A 20,369-nucleotide genomic window follows, 5' to 3' on the forward strand; every position below is an offset into this window, starting at 1 on the left:
ATTGTCTTCATTTCTAAACACTTTAGTGTTGTACAATTCCTCTTTCATGGATTTTATTTCTTTAGGCACTTCTCGCCTTATCTTGTTCAGTGTTCCCACGATGGTTGTTCCTTTGCTTTTTAGCTGTTTAGCTAATTTTACTGAAGTAAAATAATTATCGGTTGTAACATTGCGACCTTTTTTCAAAAACGGGTCCAATAACTTCATTACCACATGGTCAGCTAAACGGTCCTCAGCACGGCGTGTGTCATCTTTGCCTAGATAAGGGAAGCCATTTGCCAGATATTTGCTCCTCTTATCAACAGCTAGCCAATATTTGTGGCCATATTTATCTGGTTTGGAAGGCATGTACTGCGTGAATGGACACCTAGTTTTGCTTGGGAAAAGTTGCTCATCCACCTTTATGTATGGGCCAGGTTTGTAACACGCAATACAATTTTCAATAAACCTGTCCCACACAGTAGAAAATAGAGCAAACTTGTCCGTTTGCAGTCTCTCCGATCGAGTAGATTTCTCATCAAATCTGAGAAACCTCATAATTTCAACAAAGCGGTCCCTAGACATTGTCGCTTTGCAAAACGGTATTCCCCAGTCATTACACCAAATACTGCTAATCGAGTGACGGTTCGTGCCAGATATTCCACGAGCATAGAATATCGCAATGAATGCATCTAGCTCCTCATCAGATAGAGTTTGTTCAGCATTACACAGTAATACAAGCAGGTAAAACACAAGGAAAATGTGAAAAGTTGACATGTAAATTGAACTACATCTATATGAACATCAGGGTAAATAAGACAGAGTGAAAAAATTATGCACAAAACTTTATAGCAACATTTAGTGACAAAAGGACCTCAAAATATAGTAGGGAGTCAAAATGACTCCCTTCAGTAGTTCTTGGTAAATTTTGAAAAAATCGCGCAAATTTTTCACCAAAATTATTTATTCTCACAAAATCTTTTTTCACATCATATTTGAGGAAAAGTCATCGAGTTTCAAGCCGGAATTCTGAAAAATGTAGTCACAGAAGAGAAATAAAAAACGAAAGGAGTCAAAATGACTCCATCAGTAGTTCTAGTGTTAAAAAGCTGCCCTGGACCATGCATAGGCAGAGACCTGTCAATCCAAGGCAGCAGGTGGGGAGAAACCACCGGGGACCCGCTTGTCTGACTATTCTGTATGTTTTTCTCTGAAATGCCGCAGCGTTTCAGAGTCAAGCATAAATGGCTGAGATCATACAGCCTGTGCTGTGGATTGGGCAGCATGTATCATGTAACTTTATTTCTATGTACTGTATGCCCCAAGGCATTATCTCTATTTTCATTTCAGAGTTTATTATTATGGTTCCAAATCGACAGGTTGATAGATGTCACTGGGAACAACTCAAAAGTTTGACTTCATTAAGGTTTTGGACTTTTCCCAATGTATAACAACTGAAAACAAAAGCAATAACATTATTTCATGGCTCACAAATGCCTTTTGTTTTTTTTTATGAGCCATTATTCTATTTCCTTGGTTTACTTAGTTAACAAAATAAAAAGTCCAATTATCATTGGTTTTCGTCCATTGAAAAGTTAATTATCTTAATATAAAAAAAAACTGAGCCTTTGATATGAAATGAATATGAAAATTAAACACACCTTAGAAAGTCATATCAGATATATGGGGAACCTGCAAATATATGAGATTATTGCCAGTTTCTCAAAATGCCTTGAACAAGTGCCAATTGTTAGAACCCTCCTGTTTGTTTTTTCCATCTTGTGTTTTGCGGTCACGTGACCATCTGCCTTTATATTCCAGCTCCGCCCTTTTGGCTGTGCTGGACTTCAGTGTTGTTTGACTGTTTTGCTAGCCAGGTGCTTCTGTGCCTTTCTCTGTCAGTTTGCTTGGTCCTTTTGGGACCTCTAGTACTTTTTTGTCAGTTTATCTTTTTGTGTTCTGCAACAACTTTCTCTGTTCAGGAGGTGTCCCATTTTTGCTCCAGTCCTTAGTTCTTTTAGGGACCCCTTCCATTTATTCTATAGGTCTTCGTTCAGACTAGCCTAGGACTATGGCGGGTCCATTCACTAGGAACAGACAGCCCGCTACATTGTAGGGATTCAGCTTAGTCTTACTGTAGGGAAAGCTTTCCCCTTCTTTCCTTAGTATTTGTTGCAGATCATAACACCAATGTCAAGGGAAATTACTATGCCAGAGCAATGGCATCAACGTAAATAAGATGTTACGCCAACTAGTCCAACTGAATGCAAGCCAAAACTTTTTTTTATTTACTTATCCCCCTCCACACCCCAGCATTTCAAAGTTAAGAATTGTAATATACTTCATAACACTAGTTTGCTTCCTTCTCTGCCAATCAGTATACTGAAGTGCTGTTTCATATAACTAGCTGGTGCTTCAATAAAAACTGCTTTGGACTGTTGCTCAGGAAGATCCTTAAAGGGGTTGTCCATCCTTGGGGTGCAAGTCTGCAATCACTATGTGACTGCAGACTTGTGAATACTCACGTCGCTTGCACTGCACGCTGTCAGAATTCTCCGATATCGGTGTCGGGAGCAGCAGGCGTGTGACCACAAGTACAGCTCTGGCAAAAATTAAGAGACCACTGCAAAATTTTCAGTTTCTCTGATTTTTCTCTTTATAGGTATATTTTTGAGTAAAATGTACATTGTTGTTTTAGTCTATAAACTACTGACAACATGTCTCCGAAATGCAAAGCTAAAAATTTTGTATTTATTTGCAGCAAATGATAAAGTGTCAAAATACTAAAAAAGAAACAGTGCTTTCAGACCTCAAGTTACTCATGTTTTAACTGTGAAATCAATATTTGGCAATATTTGGTGGACTAACCATGATTTTTAATCACAGCTTTCATGCATCTTGGCATGCTTTCCACCAGTCTTCCCATGCTTTCCAATAGGAAACTGTTCAGTGGTCTCTTAATTTTTGCCAGAGCTGCATATGTACTAATTCTTGCAACATAGTCTTATATTAATTTAAGAAAAATTTTTGGGGTGTAAAAATAACAAATTTGCAATTGATGGGAGTATTTTGTAGTATGGTATCTCAAAAAATGTTAATTCTGAAAGGTTTTCTGACAAATCTGTTGAGGTGTACTCATTTATGCTGAGCAGTGTATATAAATTTGTACCAAATAGTACCCTTTATAAGCAAGAGTAGAAAGCTAGAAAGTAAAGCCCCCATCTCACATAGCGAGATCGCTAGCGAGATCGCTGCTGTGTCACGGTTTTGGTGACGCAACAGCGACCTCACCAGCGATGTCGCTATGTGTGACACTTTGCAGCAATCAGGCCTCTGCTGTGAGGTCGCTGATCGCTGCAAAGTGTCCTGGACCATTTTTTGGTCGTTGCCCTCCCGCTGCTCAGCATACATTGCTGTGTGTGACCAGCGGGAGCAGCGATCAGGCTGGTAACCATGATAAACATCGGGTTACTAGGGGCACACGCGCACCTAGTAACCCGTTGTTTATCATGGTTACGAGCCTGCTAAAGTGAGCGGTAACCTCCCGCTCACTGTAGCAGAGTGGTAACCATGGTAAACATCGGGTTACTAGGTGCGTGTGTGCCCCTAGTAACCTGATGTTTATCATGGTTACCAGCCTGCTAAAGTGAGCGGTAACCTCCCGCTCACTGTAGCAGAGTGGTAACCATGGTAAACAACGGGTTACTAGGTGCGCGTGTGCCCCTAGTAACCCGATGTTTACCATGGTTACCAGCCTGCTCCTGCTTCAGCAGCAGGCTGGTAACCAGGAGCAGTACATCGTGGAAAGATTCTTTCCACGATGTCGCTGCTCCCCTGATCGTTGGTGAGCCTGCCTGTTTGACAGCTCACCAGCGACCACATAGCGACGCAGCAAGATCCCTGACAGGTCATATCGTTGTCGGGATCGTTGCAGCGTCGCTAAGTGTGACGGGGCCTTAAGGCATCACTTTTTTTTTATCTCTAAACTACCAAAGTAACAAGTGTCTCCATATCATAGAAGGGTGGGAGATAAGAGGATTTCGTAGTCAGCATGCATCCAAGTTCCAAAGGATGAAGTAATTTAATAAATTATACCTTTACCATGGTGTAACATACAATGTTTTAACAGCGTACCGCTCTCTTCATCAGGCCAAAAACATTATTACCTATGTGTTAGGTTAATGGTGTCTAGCGGTATTATTAATACGATTACTTCATCCTTCGGGACAGAAATCCTCTTCTCTTGCACTCTTCTGTATTTACTGCACCAATCTTTTGGGTATTTAGGAGAAGAAGTTAGGCTGTTGCGCCAATGGGTTTTTGCTACAGGCTTTTTAGGAAGTTGCTCCATTGGGTTTTTGCTACAGGCTCTCTAGGAAGTTGCAGTCCTTGTACAACTAAATAAAGTGAGCTCGGTATGAGCATTTGGTTTTGTTTATCATGCCGCCCAATGAAGTTCTGTCTTGTTTTTTATGCATAAGATAGACAGATGGCAAGAGACTATTTTTGGCCTCTACTGGGCCAGTTTACAGTATGTCAGTATTTTGTAAAAAAAACTATTTAAGGACATAGTAGACTATGCCATTGCTTACAACAATATCCAGTAAAAACTGTATAATGCTTACTTTTATTTTAGTCATTAATGGGACCCTATAGGTGATGGATGGCAATGTATGTAATTTGCCAAATGCCTTAGTTTAATACCATGGTGCACAGTTACGACCGACGATCCCATCTGTGCGCCCTCATTTACACACTCACACATATGCTTATCTGTGTCTAGTGTGTGGGAGTAAAGATAAGTAAGTATGGGTAACCATCTCTGTGACCCCAAAATATTAGCAGAAAAGGGATTTCCTGGTGAAATGGCAATGCACAAATGCAGCTATTTTAATCTAGTTTATGTAATTAGTGAGAAGAAGACCCCCATTTTCTGGATAGGTAGTAATCTTGGCAGTGGAGTCAGCACCGATCAGACATTTATGACATATGCTTTTATATCCTATAAATATTTCAAATAATAATACCCCTTTACCTTTATTTCAGCCCTTTGGAGTGGTTCAATCTGACATGATGGCCCTCCAGCTAAAAAATATTCTGCTTTCTTGATTTAAAGGAAACTTGTCCTGTTAAAAGTGGTATCTGATCTGCCGGTAGGATGTTATAGAGAAGGAGGAGCGGATCAGATTCATATACATTTTTGTGGGAAAGTTTTCAATAAATTTAGCAATTTATTCATTGAAATCCCTGCTGTCTGTATGTATTTGAATCCAATGGGCGGTCCTACTAGTGACTGACAGTCTTCTCTCTATGACTGAGTGATTTACAGCTTGCACTGTCATACAGGGAAGACTGTCAATAACTTGTAGGACCGCCCACTGGACTCAAAAATACACACACCAGGGATTTCAATGAACAAATTACAAGTTTTACTGAATCTTTTCTTTTCCAGAACCGATATATATCATTATCTTCAGCTTCTCCTTCTTTATACCATACTGTCAACAGATCACACTGCATGTACCACGTGACAGGTTCCCTATACCACATAAATTGTGAGATTTACCTACTGTAAACATCAAATAAGGTCCATAAATGTTATATAAATGGACCCTTAATGTGGACCCATTATGGCAGACTTGACCCTGATCACTAGGGGGGACCTAAAACTGATGTAAAAATACCATCCCTTAAAAGTCTTTTATTCTTAAGTTTTAAAAACACCAATAAACCAATGCATCAAACAATGTAAAAATTATTAGAGAAGATTTCAACATAAAGCGCAAAAATGATTTCAGTTTCTAGTATATAGGACCATTCATAAACCTGATATAGGTAGGTCCTTCTAGGCTAGTGTAATTATATATATGCTTATTGCTTATATATAATTTTCTTGAACCAGATATACAAATAACTATAAATCCCTAACTGATAGCCTAAACTGATTCTGCCTAGCCACGGAGGTTGGCACCCTATAAGATACGAGATATGGCGCCCCCCGCTCAACGGTGGCTCTCCCTATCTTCCCCTTATCTTCAGCTGAAACTGATCACAAGGCAGTTTTTTGAGAAGGGTTTTCTAGATGAGACAAATAACAGCAATGATAAAAGAATCCAGTAAAATAAGTTCATAGATTCATACCAGTAAAAAATAACATAACAGACATTACAGATTCCATGTAAGACAAGTCATACAAAGTTTAAAGCTGCAGAGGCCTCGGAGGGGTGTTTGTGTGGACCTACTGGAATTGATTAATAGACTATAAAGATGCAGAATCTGCTATGACATCTTTTATATTATTTATTTTTTTTCTTTTTAATTAAAATATTCCAATCAAGATGTTATTTACACTAAATACTTCCCCTGGGTAAATGGTAATAACCCAGGATTTTTTCTCATAATAGAAGAAGTACATAATATCGTATATTAAATGTAACAGAGTGACAGAGAAACTGTGTGTCTTTCCCCAGTTGCACATACTGTCTAACAACTCACGTAGGAGGGGGTACGGGGATAATAATCTGCACCATGTTGGGATTATATGGTGTATCAAATGGCGTCTTTATAACTAATTAATACACTTATTTCTGGCTGATTTCCCTGGTCAATGGTTGTAGATAGAGATGAGTAGGGCACACGACAAAGTAAACAGCCACCACACATCCAACGACCTAGAAAAAGGAGGATTTTGATAAACCTTACATATTCATATGTTGTAGTAATAGTGCATTTTTTATTTAATTTTCATGGAACCATTGCACAGTACAATATTCACCTACACAGGTTCGTCTGTTTTCAGAACGCCTATAGAAGTCAATTGAGAGGGAGATGTGTAGAAGTGACTACTCCGCAGTGCAAGACGGGAATTACCCCCAAACACAATGTTCTAATTAGAGGAAATGAAATAAATATATAAAAAAAAATAGAAAATGATATATTTGCCCTACCTGCACCGATTACTCTTTCAATTCGAATTCTGGATGGATCTATCTCTTTTGCAAACTCATGAACAGCCAAAGAAGGATCTTCATATGTGTCTGGATCAATGTAGGTTTTTGCTCCAGGGAACCTCACTGTAGGAGAAAAAGTACAGAGCTGTCATCATATGTTCAGCAATAAATAAATAACATAAATTATTATTATTATATATTATTGAGGAGGAGGAGAGAGAACCCTGTCCGCGAGGTGTCACTGTCTACAAGGAATGGGTAAGGATACAGTAGGTGAGGGTAGAGCTGGTTGTGCAATGGTATGGTGGAGCAATGGTTGCTGCCAGTTTGAGGCTTGTCGGAAGAGGTGAGTCTTCAGGTTCCTTTTGAAGGATTCCATGGAAGGCGAGAGTCTGATATGTTGGGGTAGAGAGTTCCAAAGTAGGGGGGATGCAAGGGAGAAATCTTGTATGCGATTGTGGGAAGAGTAGATAAGAGGGGAGTAGAGCAGGAGATCTCATGACGATCGGAGGTTGCGTGCAGGTATGTACTCAGAGACTAGGTCACAGATATAATGAGGAGACAGGTTGTGAATGGCTTTGCATGCCAAGGTTAGGGTTTTGAACTGGAGTATCTGGGCAATGGGGGGCCAGTGAAAGGATTGACAGAGAGGAGAGGCCGGGGAATAGCGGGGGGACAGGTGAATTAGCCGGCCAGCAGAGTTTAGGATAGATTGGAGGGGTGTGAGAGTGTTAGAGGGGAGGCCACAGAGCAGGAGGTTGCAGTAGTCGAGGCAGGAGATGGTGAGGGCGTGCTCTAGTGTTTTTGCAGATTCGTGGTTGAGGAATGTGCGGATCCGGGAGATATTTTTGATTTGGAGCCGAGGCCTACAGCACGTGTGGAAGGCCTAGTGAGGGCCCTGAGTGTGACCGAAGGCGAGAGGAGAAGGAAGACGTAGCGAGGGGGCAGAGGAGCATACCAGGCTCACCCCGATATATATACCGGACACCGGGTCCGCGCCTACAGGGACCCTTTATACCCAGTAGGGACCACCGGTACCCCTCGAGGACTACAGGTCCCAGGTTCACCAAACGCTGATTACAGTACCAGGGCTAGGAGTCACGGAGACCCCAGCGTCCAGGGAGAGTGATCTCCAAGAGAAGGCCCTACCACCAGGTCAGCAGGTGCAAAGAGAGACAGTAACCAAGCTAGGCCTAGCTCCAGGCAGGTCAGAGGCTTAACGAGTAAAGCAACGGATCAGGAGGCCCTATACCCGCTCACTGGGGAGAGTCCAAAAGTGCGCCCTTCGTCCGGAGTACCCTGGACCGTGCCTGCACCATCACCAGTAAAGGTACTAAAGCTTACCCCCGTGTGAGTGTCCGTCTTTCCTCCAGGACCATCCTGCCGTCTCTCCCCTGCACCACCATCCATTACACCCCACGCTGCCCTGGAGCTAGCTTTACCTGTGGAGAGCCACACTATCCTTGCTGCCATAACACCAGCTCCAGAGGACTGCTCCGCAGCGGCGGCACCCTTTTGCCACATTCCACAGGTGGCGTAACGAACTTTCCAAATCCCTTATAATAGCTCCCCCTTTTACTGACCGCCCTGAGTCACGGACCGGGCCAGCCACCGTGATATTCCCCACCGGCATCAACACATGCCCAGCTGCCGAGTACCCCATGGCCCAGGGGGCGCATCATGAACATTTGTGTTTCCCTTTCCTGAACCCTTATTTGTGCCTCTGGTATAGAGGTTACATTAAAGGGAACCTGTCACCAGTTTTGTCATATATCAACTAAAACTATCACCTTATGTAGCGCCTGTGCTGTACTACATAAATGGTTATATAACCCCCTGACTCCCCTCAAAAGCCTTTTGAAGTTCTCCTGCGCTGTATGTTAATCCTGTTGGTCCGGTCCAATGGGCGTCCATTCTGTGCTTTTCATCCCTCCTCCCAGCTGCTGCTCGCCGTTCTTCTGCCTTGATTGACATGGATAACGCCTCCTGCCTCATCCACATTGCTGGACTAAACCTTGCTCATGCGCAGAGAAATTGAACCTCGCGCCTGCGCACTATGCTTTTCCCTACTGTGAGCAGAGCCGAAAACATAAGTGCGCTTGCGAGCAGTAGGGCAAGGCAGGCGTAGTCCGAAATACATATTAATTTTACTCCTAAATCCCTATCTATTTAGTGCCATAATCTAAACTATTTTTTAATATATTTGAATTAAAATTTCCGTATCCTTCCCTTACTATACTATGTAACTGCTTTTCTATTTTTTTTTCACTTCCTTTCTGATGATGCTTTGTTTGAGAATTCCCGTGCGTGCTGGGACACTCAAAAGAAGTGTCATCAGGGGCAGAGGCTTTGGACACTGCCACAGCCCCCACCCCCACTCTGAAATGAAGCGTCATCAGTGACACTCGTTTCAGGGGCGGTGCTGTCTCTGCGCCACGTGCCCTGTGCGACATGCACAATGACAGCGCACTCTCTTGGGGCTCAGTTCAGCAGTAATGACCCAACAAGAAAGTGCGATGTCGGAATACCTGAGGTGCAGAGATGAAAGCTGCCCCCACAAGTGAATGACATCACTGATTTTTGCCCCCTGGGTAATCTGACAATGCGCTCTGAGAGCACACTGTCATTGTGCACATCGCACAGTGAAAGAGAAAGGACTAGCCCAGCTCCTGAAGCGAGCATCACTGATGAGACTTTGTTTCAAGGAGGGGAAGGGGGTGCGGCAGTGATCGGAGCCTCTGGCTTCTGATGACACTTCACTTGAGTATCCCAACATGCACTAGGATTCTCAAACAAAGAGTCATCAAAAAGGAAGTGAAAAAAAAGAAAAGCAGTTAGATAGTGTAGTTATTGAAGGATAGGGAATTTTTAATTCATGTATATTAGAAAATAGTTTAGTTTATGGCATTAAATAGATAGGGACTTAGGAGGAAAATTGATTTGTATTTCAGACCACCCCTTTAATAATTTGACTTTGTTTCCCTAATTTTCATTTTTGCTTCTTTACTTATTGTGAATACAAAAGAATATGATACAGAGTTATATACCAGTATATGATGTCTTTTCATTATATCAAGCCGATTAGATGGTGCGTGTTCTTCTAGGAGTTCCAGTGCTAGGTCCTGACCTCACGCGCTCTGCTTACAGTAATAGTCCCAGTACACAATTATTATAGACGCTTGTACCCTACATTCTCCCAGCTCCCTTGCATATATCCAGTAAGTCCACATAATAACAATATAGGATAATATACACAACAAACACTAAGACAAAGAACGACACACAGATAATAATATAGCAAAGAGAGACATTGCCCCGAGGAGTTTACACCCTAGTGGTATAATAGGTGATTTCCAGGCATGACAGGATGTGAAGTGCATGTATTATTATGGATGGATCAGGACTCGGTCAAGCGCTTCTACAGTCAGCTGTGCATGTATGAATAATTTAGACAGATAGTTCTTATACTAGTTGCATCATCCAGGCTTTAAAATGCAGAAAGTGTGAGGCTTGTCAAAAAAAAGAATCTGTACTTGGAGACACAGACCAGGAAATCTTGTAGATGATTTACTTGTAGTGTCACCATGCAAGAACTAAGACTAGATATTCTGTCTAAAGCAAAATTGATTTCTGCCACCACTTTAATCCTGAAATCATCTGTTTAATATGCAAAATACAATATGGGATTTTTTTTTAAAGTGTTCCTACATATAGATAAAAAGATATCTACGTGCTGCACCCACCAAGCTTTTGTAATATATTTCTTAGGCAGATTGTGCTCCCTTAATGGGAATCTGTCATCTGATTCTTGCCGCCCGAATCATGCACAGTATGAATCCGACGCCGATGATTACAGTCAGGTATGTATTAGGGCGCAGTCAGATGTATGTAGAATTCAGAACGCAGTGCACGGACTGGCTGGCGGCTTCTCATGTATTCCTATGCAGCTGTCACGCTCAGGTCCAGAGAGCCGCCGGCCAATCCATGTATTGCGTTTCGGATCTCGTTCTGATTTATATGGCCGCCTGACTGCGCCCTTACTCTGATTCACTGTGTTATTTCAGAGTAAACAGACTTTGAGATGCCGGGCAGGGACTATGTGTCTCAATTAACTAGTCTGAGCCAGGTCGCCTTCTAGCCCCCCCTCTCACCATCCCCATCACTTTGACTGACAGTTCTTTCCCTATGTAAATACATACAGAGAAAGCTGTCAGTCAACTGGAGTGGGGTGGGAACAAGCTAATGGGGACCTGCCATTGACTAGTCAATTGAGACACATAATCCCTGTCCGGCTTTTCAGAGTCTCTTTACGCTAAAATACCACAGCTGATCAGAGTATTATGTGACGCCTCGTCCTCCCTGGGAAATGGGGTTACTCGGAGCCGGGTCAGTGTAGGTGTTGCGGGGGATGCAGTTGTGGCCTGGACCCGTTCCGTGCCCAGGGCTGTCACATTAAAAATAATGGGCTTCTTTTAGGATGAGTGGTTTGCTCGACTACGCCACCTGTGGTTTCTGGTGAGGGCCACCAGCGCTGCAACAGTCCACTGAGGCTGGTGTTATGGGCAGCTAAGATGGGACGGCTCCCCACAGGCGGAGCAGGCCTCAGGGCAGTGTGAGAAGAAATAACAGGCTGAGGAGGTATGTGAAGTCATCCGGTTCTTTACTCATTTTAGATGAACTTCAGCCGCAAAGCTTCTCTCTGCTACACACGGCGTACTGCGGCCACCGGGAAGGGGGTTCAGCACTTCCCAGGTAGATCAGGAGCACCTATCGAGACCCCTCTGGTGTGTGTTCCTCTCCTTGGTAAGTTCTCCCACTAAGTCTTCTCCTGACTGTGTGTGGTTCGAACGTGGTGTAAGGTCGGGTTCCACTGGATAAACGCAGTGTGAGAGATACAGGTGGCGACTCCGTTCCATCCGTATCCCCCTGGGATCCACTAAGCCTCCGGGCTTTTCCGACTGAGACGTGAAGTAACAAAGTCAGATATCGGGGGCCGGTCACCCCTCTTGCAGCAGGAATCCCTCTGACTAGGCCAGAGTAAAGAATACAGGTGGCGACTCCGCTCAGTCCGTACCCCCTGGGATCCTTTTGCCTGTGGAGCCTATCTCCTCTGCTCCCCTCCTAGGCCTTCTTAGGTCAGGACCTTGACCGGTTAGAGACAGTGGTTAACTCTGACCCGCTCCTCGTCTCAAGGCCAGAGTACGAGGACCGCGAACATTCCGCCAGCTACAGACTCTTGCTGGACCCTGACAGAAGACCACAATCAAAGGACCTTGAACTAAAGATGGCCGTAGATTAAATATGAATCAATAAGTGTTTCCTAAAAGTGTGTCCTCCACCCTCACCCACTACATGGTTCCCCCTATCTTTGGTTCCCCCCATCTCCTCTATCCCGGGCCGGGGCAGCACCCTGGTGCATTTAGGCCCCCTACAGGACAGGAGTGGTGTAGTGTTGAGTGTGAAGTGGGGTCCTGGGTGATGCTCCATCCTTACCTGGAAGAGGAGATACCACACCACTATCTGAGATGCAGTACCCCTGTGGTGACTGAACCCTCAGGGGCGCCACAATTACATACCTGGCTACAATCAGGCAGCCATTGTATGATTCATCCTGCCCTTTGTTTTGGCAGCAAGAATCTGATGACAGGATACCTTTAATAAACAGTAGCAAGGACTGCCAGTATCAGAATGGTATTTCTTAGGCCCATTAGAGGAAATTATATAGAGGACCCACTCTCCATCTATTCAAGACATGTGCACAACCACATACAATAGTGACATGATTGACTATCGAATAGGCAAATAATAAACTCCAAAGTCAGCTCCAAATGATTTTGTAATTTACTGGAAATTTGGGGTCAATTAATGTTTCAGAATTTAGGTCCAACTGAGGACACCTTTATATCTTCCATTTGTTGCTGAATTCCTGAGAAATCAGCATTTTACTTCACAAGCAATTGAGACTTTAAGTGATAGCACTTAACAGAGCACTTCCTAAGCCTCTTCCACCTGAGCTTGTCCCCCCGCCTTCCTCTGGAGGCAGATTCTCATGCAGATCAGTGCCCGACTCATTGCCTGGAACAGCTCATTTGTATATAAGAAAAACATGGATTTCTCTGCAATAAGACATCAGATCGCATATATCACAGTATTATTTTATTCAGCTTCCTATGACTATCATGTAGTGATGAGTGAACGCGCTCGCCACTACTTGGTACTCGCCCGAGTATCACAGTGCTCGACAAGCTCGGCGCTTAGCGAGTATTTCCCGGTTGCTCGGGCCCCCGCCTGCATGTTTGGCGCTCTTTAGAGAGTCAATGAACATGCAGGGATTGCTTGCCACACACTGTAATGCCGTATCCATGCTGGTTGTGGCATTACAGTGATTGGATGGGCGCATAACGTCATCGGGTCTATTTAAAACCCGGTGACGCTAGGCTCATCACAATCTAGCCCGGAAACAGGCAGAGTAGGGAGAGCTACAGCTGAGTCAGTGAGAGATTTGCTTGTTTATTAGTTAGTATAGGTATTCCACAACAAATCTATATATCCATCTGAACTAACAGTCCTGCTGAGGACTAATCCAGCTGCATATATTCAGTAGTGATAGCAGGAATTAGGCAGGCAGAGAAATTTGTGAACACTATACAGCACAATAGTGTCCATTGCACGTTCTGTCTGCTCCTGCTGTTACAGATATCTGTTGACATAGCCCCAGATATCAAGGGCCAGAGCTAATTTTTTTTTATATGAATCCTGATTATTTGCTTAAAAAGCAATCCAGAGTACACAATTTTTCTGCTCCATTTGCTTGTTGCCACTGCAGAATACAGCCAGATCTGTTCCATATTACAGCGATAAAAATCCAGAAATTTGTAGTGAACGTGGAAAATATTGGCCTTCATTTACATTTTATTGCAGTGTGTCAGTGAAGCTATTCACATGAGGTCGCTGTGAAGAATAGTAAACTACAGGGCCGTTATTTAAAACCGTGGTTGTCCGTCAGACGTATCATATATAACTGCGGTCCAAATTCAGCCATTTCTGTCCTCAATTTACAGTTTGTTGCAGTGTGTCAGTGAAGCTATTCACACGTGCTCGCTGTGAAGAATAGTAAACTACAAGCTCGCTATTTAAAACCGTGGTTGTCCATCAGACATATCACATATACAGTACAGACCAAAAGTTTGGACACACCTTCTCATTTAAAGATATTTCTGTATTTTCATGACTATGAAAATTGTACATTCAAACTGAAGGCATCAAAACTATGAATTAACACATATGGAATTATATACTTAACAAAAAAGTGTGAAACAACTGAAAATATGTCTTATATTCTAGGTTCTTCAAAGTAGCCACCTTTTGCTTTGATGACTGCTTTGCACACTCTTGGCATTCTCTTGATGAGCTTCAAGAGGTAGTCACCGGAAATGGTCTTCGAACAATCTTGAAGGAGTTCCCAGAGATGCTTAGCACTTGTTGGCCCTTTTGTCTTCACTCTGCGGTCCAGCTCACCCCAAACCATCTCGATTGGGTTCAGGTCTGGTGACTGTGGAGGCCAGGTCATCTGGCATAGCACCCCATCACTCTCCTTCTTGGTCAAATAGCCCTTACACAGCCTGGAGGTGTGTTTGGGGTCATTGTCCTGTTGAAAAATAAATGATGGTCCAACGAAACACAAACCGGATGGAATAGCATGCCGCTGCAAGATGCTGTGGTAGCCATGCTGGTTCAGTATGCCTTCAATTTTGAATAAATCCCCAACAGTGTCACCAGCAAAGCACCCCCACACCATCACACCTCCTCCTCCATGCTTTTCGGTGGGAATCAGCATGTAGAGTCCATCCGTTTACCTTTTCTGCGTCGCACAAAGACACGGTGGTTGGAACCAAAGATCTCAAATTTGGACTCATCAGACCAAAGCACAGATTTCCACTAGTCTAATGTCCATTCCTTGTGTTCTTTAGCCCAAACAAGTCTCTTCTGCTTGTTGCCTGTCCTTAGCAGTGGTTTCCTAGCAGCTATTTTACCATGAAGGCCTGCTGCACAAAGTCTCCTCTTAACAGTTGTTGAAGAGATGTGTCTGCTGCTAGAACTCTGTGTGGCATTGACCTGGTCTCTAATCTGAGCTGCTGTTAACCTGCTATTTCTGAGGCTGGTGACTCGGATAAACTTATCCTCAGAAGCAGAGGTGACTCTTGGTCTTCCTTTCCTGGGGCGGTCCTCATGTGAGCCAGTTTCTTTGTAGCGCTTGATGGTTTTTGCAACTGCACTTGGGGACACTTTCAAAGTTTTCCCAATTTTTCAGACTGACTGACCTTCATTTCTTAAAGTAATGATGGCCACCCGTTTTTCTTTACTTAGCTGCTTTTTTCTTGCCATAATACAAACTCTAACAGTCTATTCAGTAGGACTATCAGCTGTGTATCCACCTGATTTCTGCACAACACAACTGATGGTCCCAACCCCATTTATAAGGCAAGAAATCCCACTTATTAAACCTGACAGGGCACACCTGTGAAGTGAAAACCATTTCCGGTGACTACCTCTTGAAGCTCATCAAGAGAATGCCAAGAGTGTGCAAAGCAGTCATCAAAGCAAAAGGTGGCTACTTTGAAGAATCTAGAATATAAGACATATTTTCAGTTGTTTCACACTTTTTGTTAAGTATATAATTCCACATGTGTTAATTCATAGTTTTGATGCCTTCAGTGTGAATAGACAATTTTCAAAGTCATGAAAATACAGAAAAATCTTTAAATGAGAAGGTGTGTCCAAACTTTTGGTCTGTACTGTAACTGGGGTCCAAATTCAGCCATTTCTCTCCTCCATTTACAGTCTGTTGCAGTGTGTCAGTGAAGCTATTCACACATGGTTGCTGTGAAGAATAGTAAACTACAAGCCCGCTATTTAAAATCGTGGTTGTCCGTCAAACATATCACATATCACTGCGGTCCAAATTCAGCCATTTCTGTCCTCCATTTACAGTTTGTTGCAGTGTGTCAGTGAAGCTATTCACACATGCTCGCTGTGAAGAATAGTAAACTACTGGGCCGCTATTTAAAACCGTGGGTGTCCGTCAGACGTATCACATATAACTGCGGTCCAAATTCAGCCATTTCTGTCCTCCATTTACAGTTTGTAGCAGTGTGTCAGTGAAGCTATTCACACGTGCTCGCTGTCAAGAATAGTAAACTACAAGCTCGCTATTTAATACCGTGGTTGTCCGTCAGATGTATTACATATAACTGCGGTTCAAATCCTGCCATTTGTAGTGAACGTGGAAAATATTGTCCTCCATTTAAAATGGGCAAGGCGCGTGGAAAGGGACGGGGAAGTGATGGTGCATACCGATGCCGAGGCCGTGGGCAAGCTGAAATTGTGTCACAACAAACGCCCACATCTTGTCTCTCGACCTTCCTGTCCTAATTACTAGGGTACCGCAGAACACCACTATTGAACACAAAGCAGTGTCAAAAGGTTGTTTGTTGGATAGCAGATAATGCCTACAGTGACTTTGCCACCACCCTGTCTTCCACATGGTCAAGTCTCAGTAGCTGTGAGTCTCTACCGCATAGTCCTCACCCTGATCCTCCTTCCTCCCACCATGCCGAGTGCCCGGAGACAACTGATCCCACACTTGGACACTCCAAAGAGCTGTTCACTTTTCCATTTATAGATTCGGGCCTCTCGCCCGGCCAGATCCAAACGGGAGAAGAGGAGAACGCGTGTAGCGATGCCCTAATGTTTGAGCAGCCACGGTCACAAGAACGCAATGGTGGGAAGGTGAAATTACTGTCACAAGAGGTGAATAATGAGCAGACACAATTGCCAAAAAGTCAGGAGGAGGACCAGGGTGCGGAAGTGGAAGACAAGGTGGTGGACGATATAGTCACTGACCCAACCTGGCGGGGGGACGTGCAGAGTGAGGACAGCAGCACACAAGGGGAGGGAGGTGTAGCACCACAACAGGCAGGAAGAAGCAGTGTGATGGCCGCAGACTCAAGGTGGGCAAGCGTTCCCCGTAACACCAACCCAATGGAAGTTGCCAGTACAACTGTTAGGTCTTCCCAAGTCTGGTTGTTTTTAACGGACTCTGCAGATAACCCCAAAAAGGCCATTTGCACCATCTGCCAGGCCAGCATCAGTAGGGGTAGCAAAACTAGCAGCCTGACCACCACCAGCATGATCAGGCACATGACAGCAAAGCCCCCGACTAGGTGGGCAGAACGCCAAGGTCCAGAAACAGTGTCTGTGGGTGACACCACTGCTTCTTCCACTGTTGTGCGTGCACGCCAATCCCCTGTCTATCGTGTATGCGAAGATGCCTCCAGCCCTGCACCTGTCGTTGCACACTCTCAACTAGCACCATCAGCAACCACGTCCACGTCCTTGTCCCACGCAGCGTTCAGTTGTCCCTACTCCAGTCCTTAGAATACAAGCGCAAATACGCAGCCAACGCCCCACTGGCCGCACTACTAAATTCACACATTTCGCAAATGCTTGCGCTCGAAAAGTTACCTCTTAGGCTTGTGGAGACGGAAGCTTTCCGCAACCTGATGGCGGCAGCCGTCCCTCGGTATTCCGTCCCCATCTGTCACTATTTCTCCCGGTCCGTCCCCACATTACACAAGCATGTGTCCCACAACATTAGCTGTGCCCTCAACAACGCAGTTACTGGGAGATCCCACCTAACTACGGACACGTGGACAAGTGCTTGTGGGCAGGGACGATACATCTCGCTGACAGCACACTGGGTTAATATAGTGGAAGCCGGGACCCAGTCGGACCTTGGGACGGAATACGTCTTCCCGACGCCGAGGATTGTGGGCCCTGGGTCAATCAGGGTTGCCCCCACATTCTAGAGCTCCTGCACCACCTCCTCCTCCTCTTCAGCCTCCATCTCCGAAATGACCACATCAGTCAGAAGCTGAAAGCACTGCAGTACTGCCTCAGCCAAGCGGCAACAGGCTGTGCTGAAGCTAATATGCTTAGCTGAAAAACCGGACAATGCTGAAGAGTTGTGGACAGGTCTGAAAGAGCAGGCAGATCTGTGGCTCACACCGCTGAACCTACAGCCAGGCATGGTCATGTGTGACAATGGCCGGAACCAGTTGGCGGCTCTGAGGCGAGGCGAGCTCACACACGTACCATGCCCGGCCCATGTGCTTAACCTCATGGTTCAGCGGTTTATCAAAATCTACCAGGATCTGCTTGTCAAAGTACGCCGCGTGTTTGCCCATTTTAGAATGTCAGCTACAGCTTCTGTCGCCCTTGCCATGCTTCAGCAGCATTTACAGCTTCCAGCTCACTGACTGGTGTGTGATGTCCCCACACGTTGGAACTCAACATTGCATATGTTGGAAAGGATTTGTGAGCAGCAGAGGGTAGTTGTTGACTACCAGCATCAACATGGCCGTCGATATTCAGGTCACCCTCACAACAGAAGACCTCAGGAGTAGGCATGGATGTCAAACATCTGTGCCATCCTCCAAAACTTTGAGGTGGTGAGTGGCGATGACACCATAATTAGCGTCACCATCCCGCTTCTCTGTCTTCTGAAACGCTCGCTGCTCACATTTAAAGAGGAGGAGGAGGAGCAGGAGGAAGAACAGGAGCTAGTTTCCTGCACAGAAGATGGTACTGTCTGTTCAGTGTGGATGGACTGAGGAGCGGGAGGAGGAGGATGAGGAGAAGAGCATGGTCAGTCGTCCTCTTGGTGAGGACACGGAAGTCTTGCCTGCTAGCCGACTGGCACACAGGGCTGAGTTTATGTTACGCTGTCTTTCCCGTGACCCTCACGTTCTCCAAATTTTGGGTGACAGTCATTACTGGTTGGTGACAATTCTAGACCCACGCTACACTGTCAAAGTTCTGGGACAGTTTTCTCAGTCCCTACCATCGCACAAGCCCTGATGCGTGGGGTAGTCTCACGAGAAGGGAAAAGTTTGGAAAAATGCTGAAGGAGTACCTTTCTGACCATACCAATGTCCTCTGTGATTCCTCTGTGTGCCTTATAATTATTGGGTATCCAAGCTGGACACGTGGCATGAACTGACTCTCTACGCCTTGGAGGTCCTGGCCTGCCCTGCCGCTTGCGTTTAATCAGAGTGGATTTTCAGAGCTGCCGGCAGAATTATAACTGATAGGCGAATTCGTCTGTCAACTGAAAATGCTGACAGGCTGCCTCTTAAAAAAATGAACAGGGGCTGGATTGGGCCAGACTTCTCAACACCACCGAATGATAGCAGCATAACAAACTCAAATACAGTGTCTTTTTTTGGGCGGTCTAACTCTATTCCCATGCACCTCAGTCTTCAAACCCAGACATGGGTATATGCTTCATGATTTTGTCTATTTGCTCTTGTCCTCCTCCTTCTCCTCATCCTCCTTCACCATATCTACCATATCACCATATCTACGTTTCTTGCAAGGGGCATTGGAGCGCCTCCAAATTTTTGGCACCCGTTGCATTCACTGCATAGGCAATAACAGTATGGGAGACCCACTTCCTAATAATGGGAACATTTTTTCATGAGGTCCTCCTTTACGTCTCTTGCAAAAGGCATTGGAGTGCCTCCAAATTTTTGGTAGTCGTTGCAATCACTGCATAGGCAAACAGTATGGGAGACCCACTTCCTAATAATGGGAACATATTTTTCATGAGACCCTCCTCTACGTCTCTTGCAAGGGTCATTGGAGTGCCTCCAAATTTTTGGCGGCCGTTACAGTCATTAAATTGGTATTGGGATTTTTCACAAATTTTGGCAGCCGTTGTACTCACTGCATACCCTATAACTGTAGAGCAGAACCGCTCCTTTCTAATGGGAACATGTCGTTACTGAGGCCCACCTATATGTGTCTTTAAATTGGTATTGGGGTTTTTCCTTAATTTTGGCAGCCCTTGCAGTCACTGCATGGACATTACCACTAAAGGAGACCCACTCCCTTATAATATGAACATTTTTTTTTACTGAGAACCTCCTCTATGTCTCTTCAAAGGGGTATTGGGTTGCGTCCAAATTTTTGGCAGCCCTTGCAGTCACTGCATACGCAATAACAGTGTAGGAGACCCACTCGTTAATAATGGGAACAACAAAGCATATCCGGCTGATGGCTCTCTAACAATAGCGAGGGCAGACTGCTGGCCCTTTAAGAATAGTAAGGGCCGCCTGATGGTCCTATAAAAATAGGCTTTGTGGTTTTCAGAGTCCCTCCTTCATAAATGAAACAGGATGTGTCTGATCATGTCTCACACACAACATGGCCACTGCTCGAGATGCTCGGTGCTCGCCGAGTATTTCTGGGTTGCTCGGGTGGGAACTCGGGTCCCCTCCCTGCATGTTTGGCGCTCTTTAGAGAGCCAATGAACATGCAGGGATTGCCTGCCATGCACTGTAATGCCGTAGCCATGTTGGTTGTGGGCATTACAGTGAT

At 44.7% G+C, this 20,369-nt stretch overlaps 1 protein-coding gene across 2 annotated transcripts in view; it reads right to left on the reverse strand.

Moving 5' to 3' along the window:
- Window positions 1-20,369, reverse strand: part of EPHA6 (EPH receptor A6) — a 1,434,803-nt gene that overhangs the window by 281,654 nt on the left and 1,132,780 nt on the right. For both annotated transcript variants that reach the window (XM_073668175.1, XM_073668176.1), the window contains one exon: window positions 6,927-7,052. In XM_073668175.1, coding sequence (XP_073524276.1) covers window positions 6,927-7,052 — 126 coding nt within the window. The remainder of the gene's footprint in view (window positions 1-6,926; window positions 7,053-20,369) is intronic.

This window comes from Phyllobates terribilis, unplaced genomic scaffold (genome assembly GCF_046119375.1).
Source record: "Phyllobates terribilis strain yellow unplaced genomic scaffold, ASM4611937v1 Scaffold_2__4_contigs__length_985480577, whole genome shotgun sequence".
Lineage (NCBI taxonomy): Eukaryota > Metazoa > Chordata > Amphibia > Anura > Dendrobatidae > Phyllobates > Phyllobates terribilis.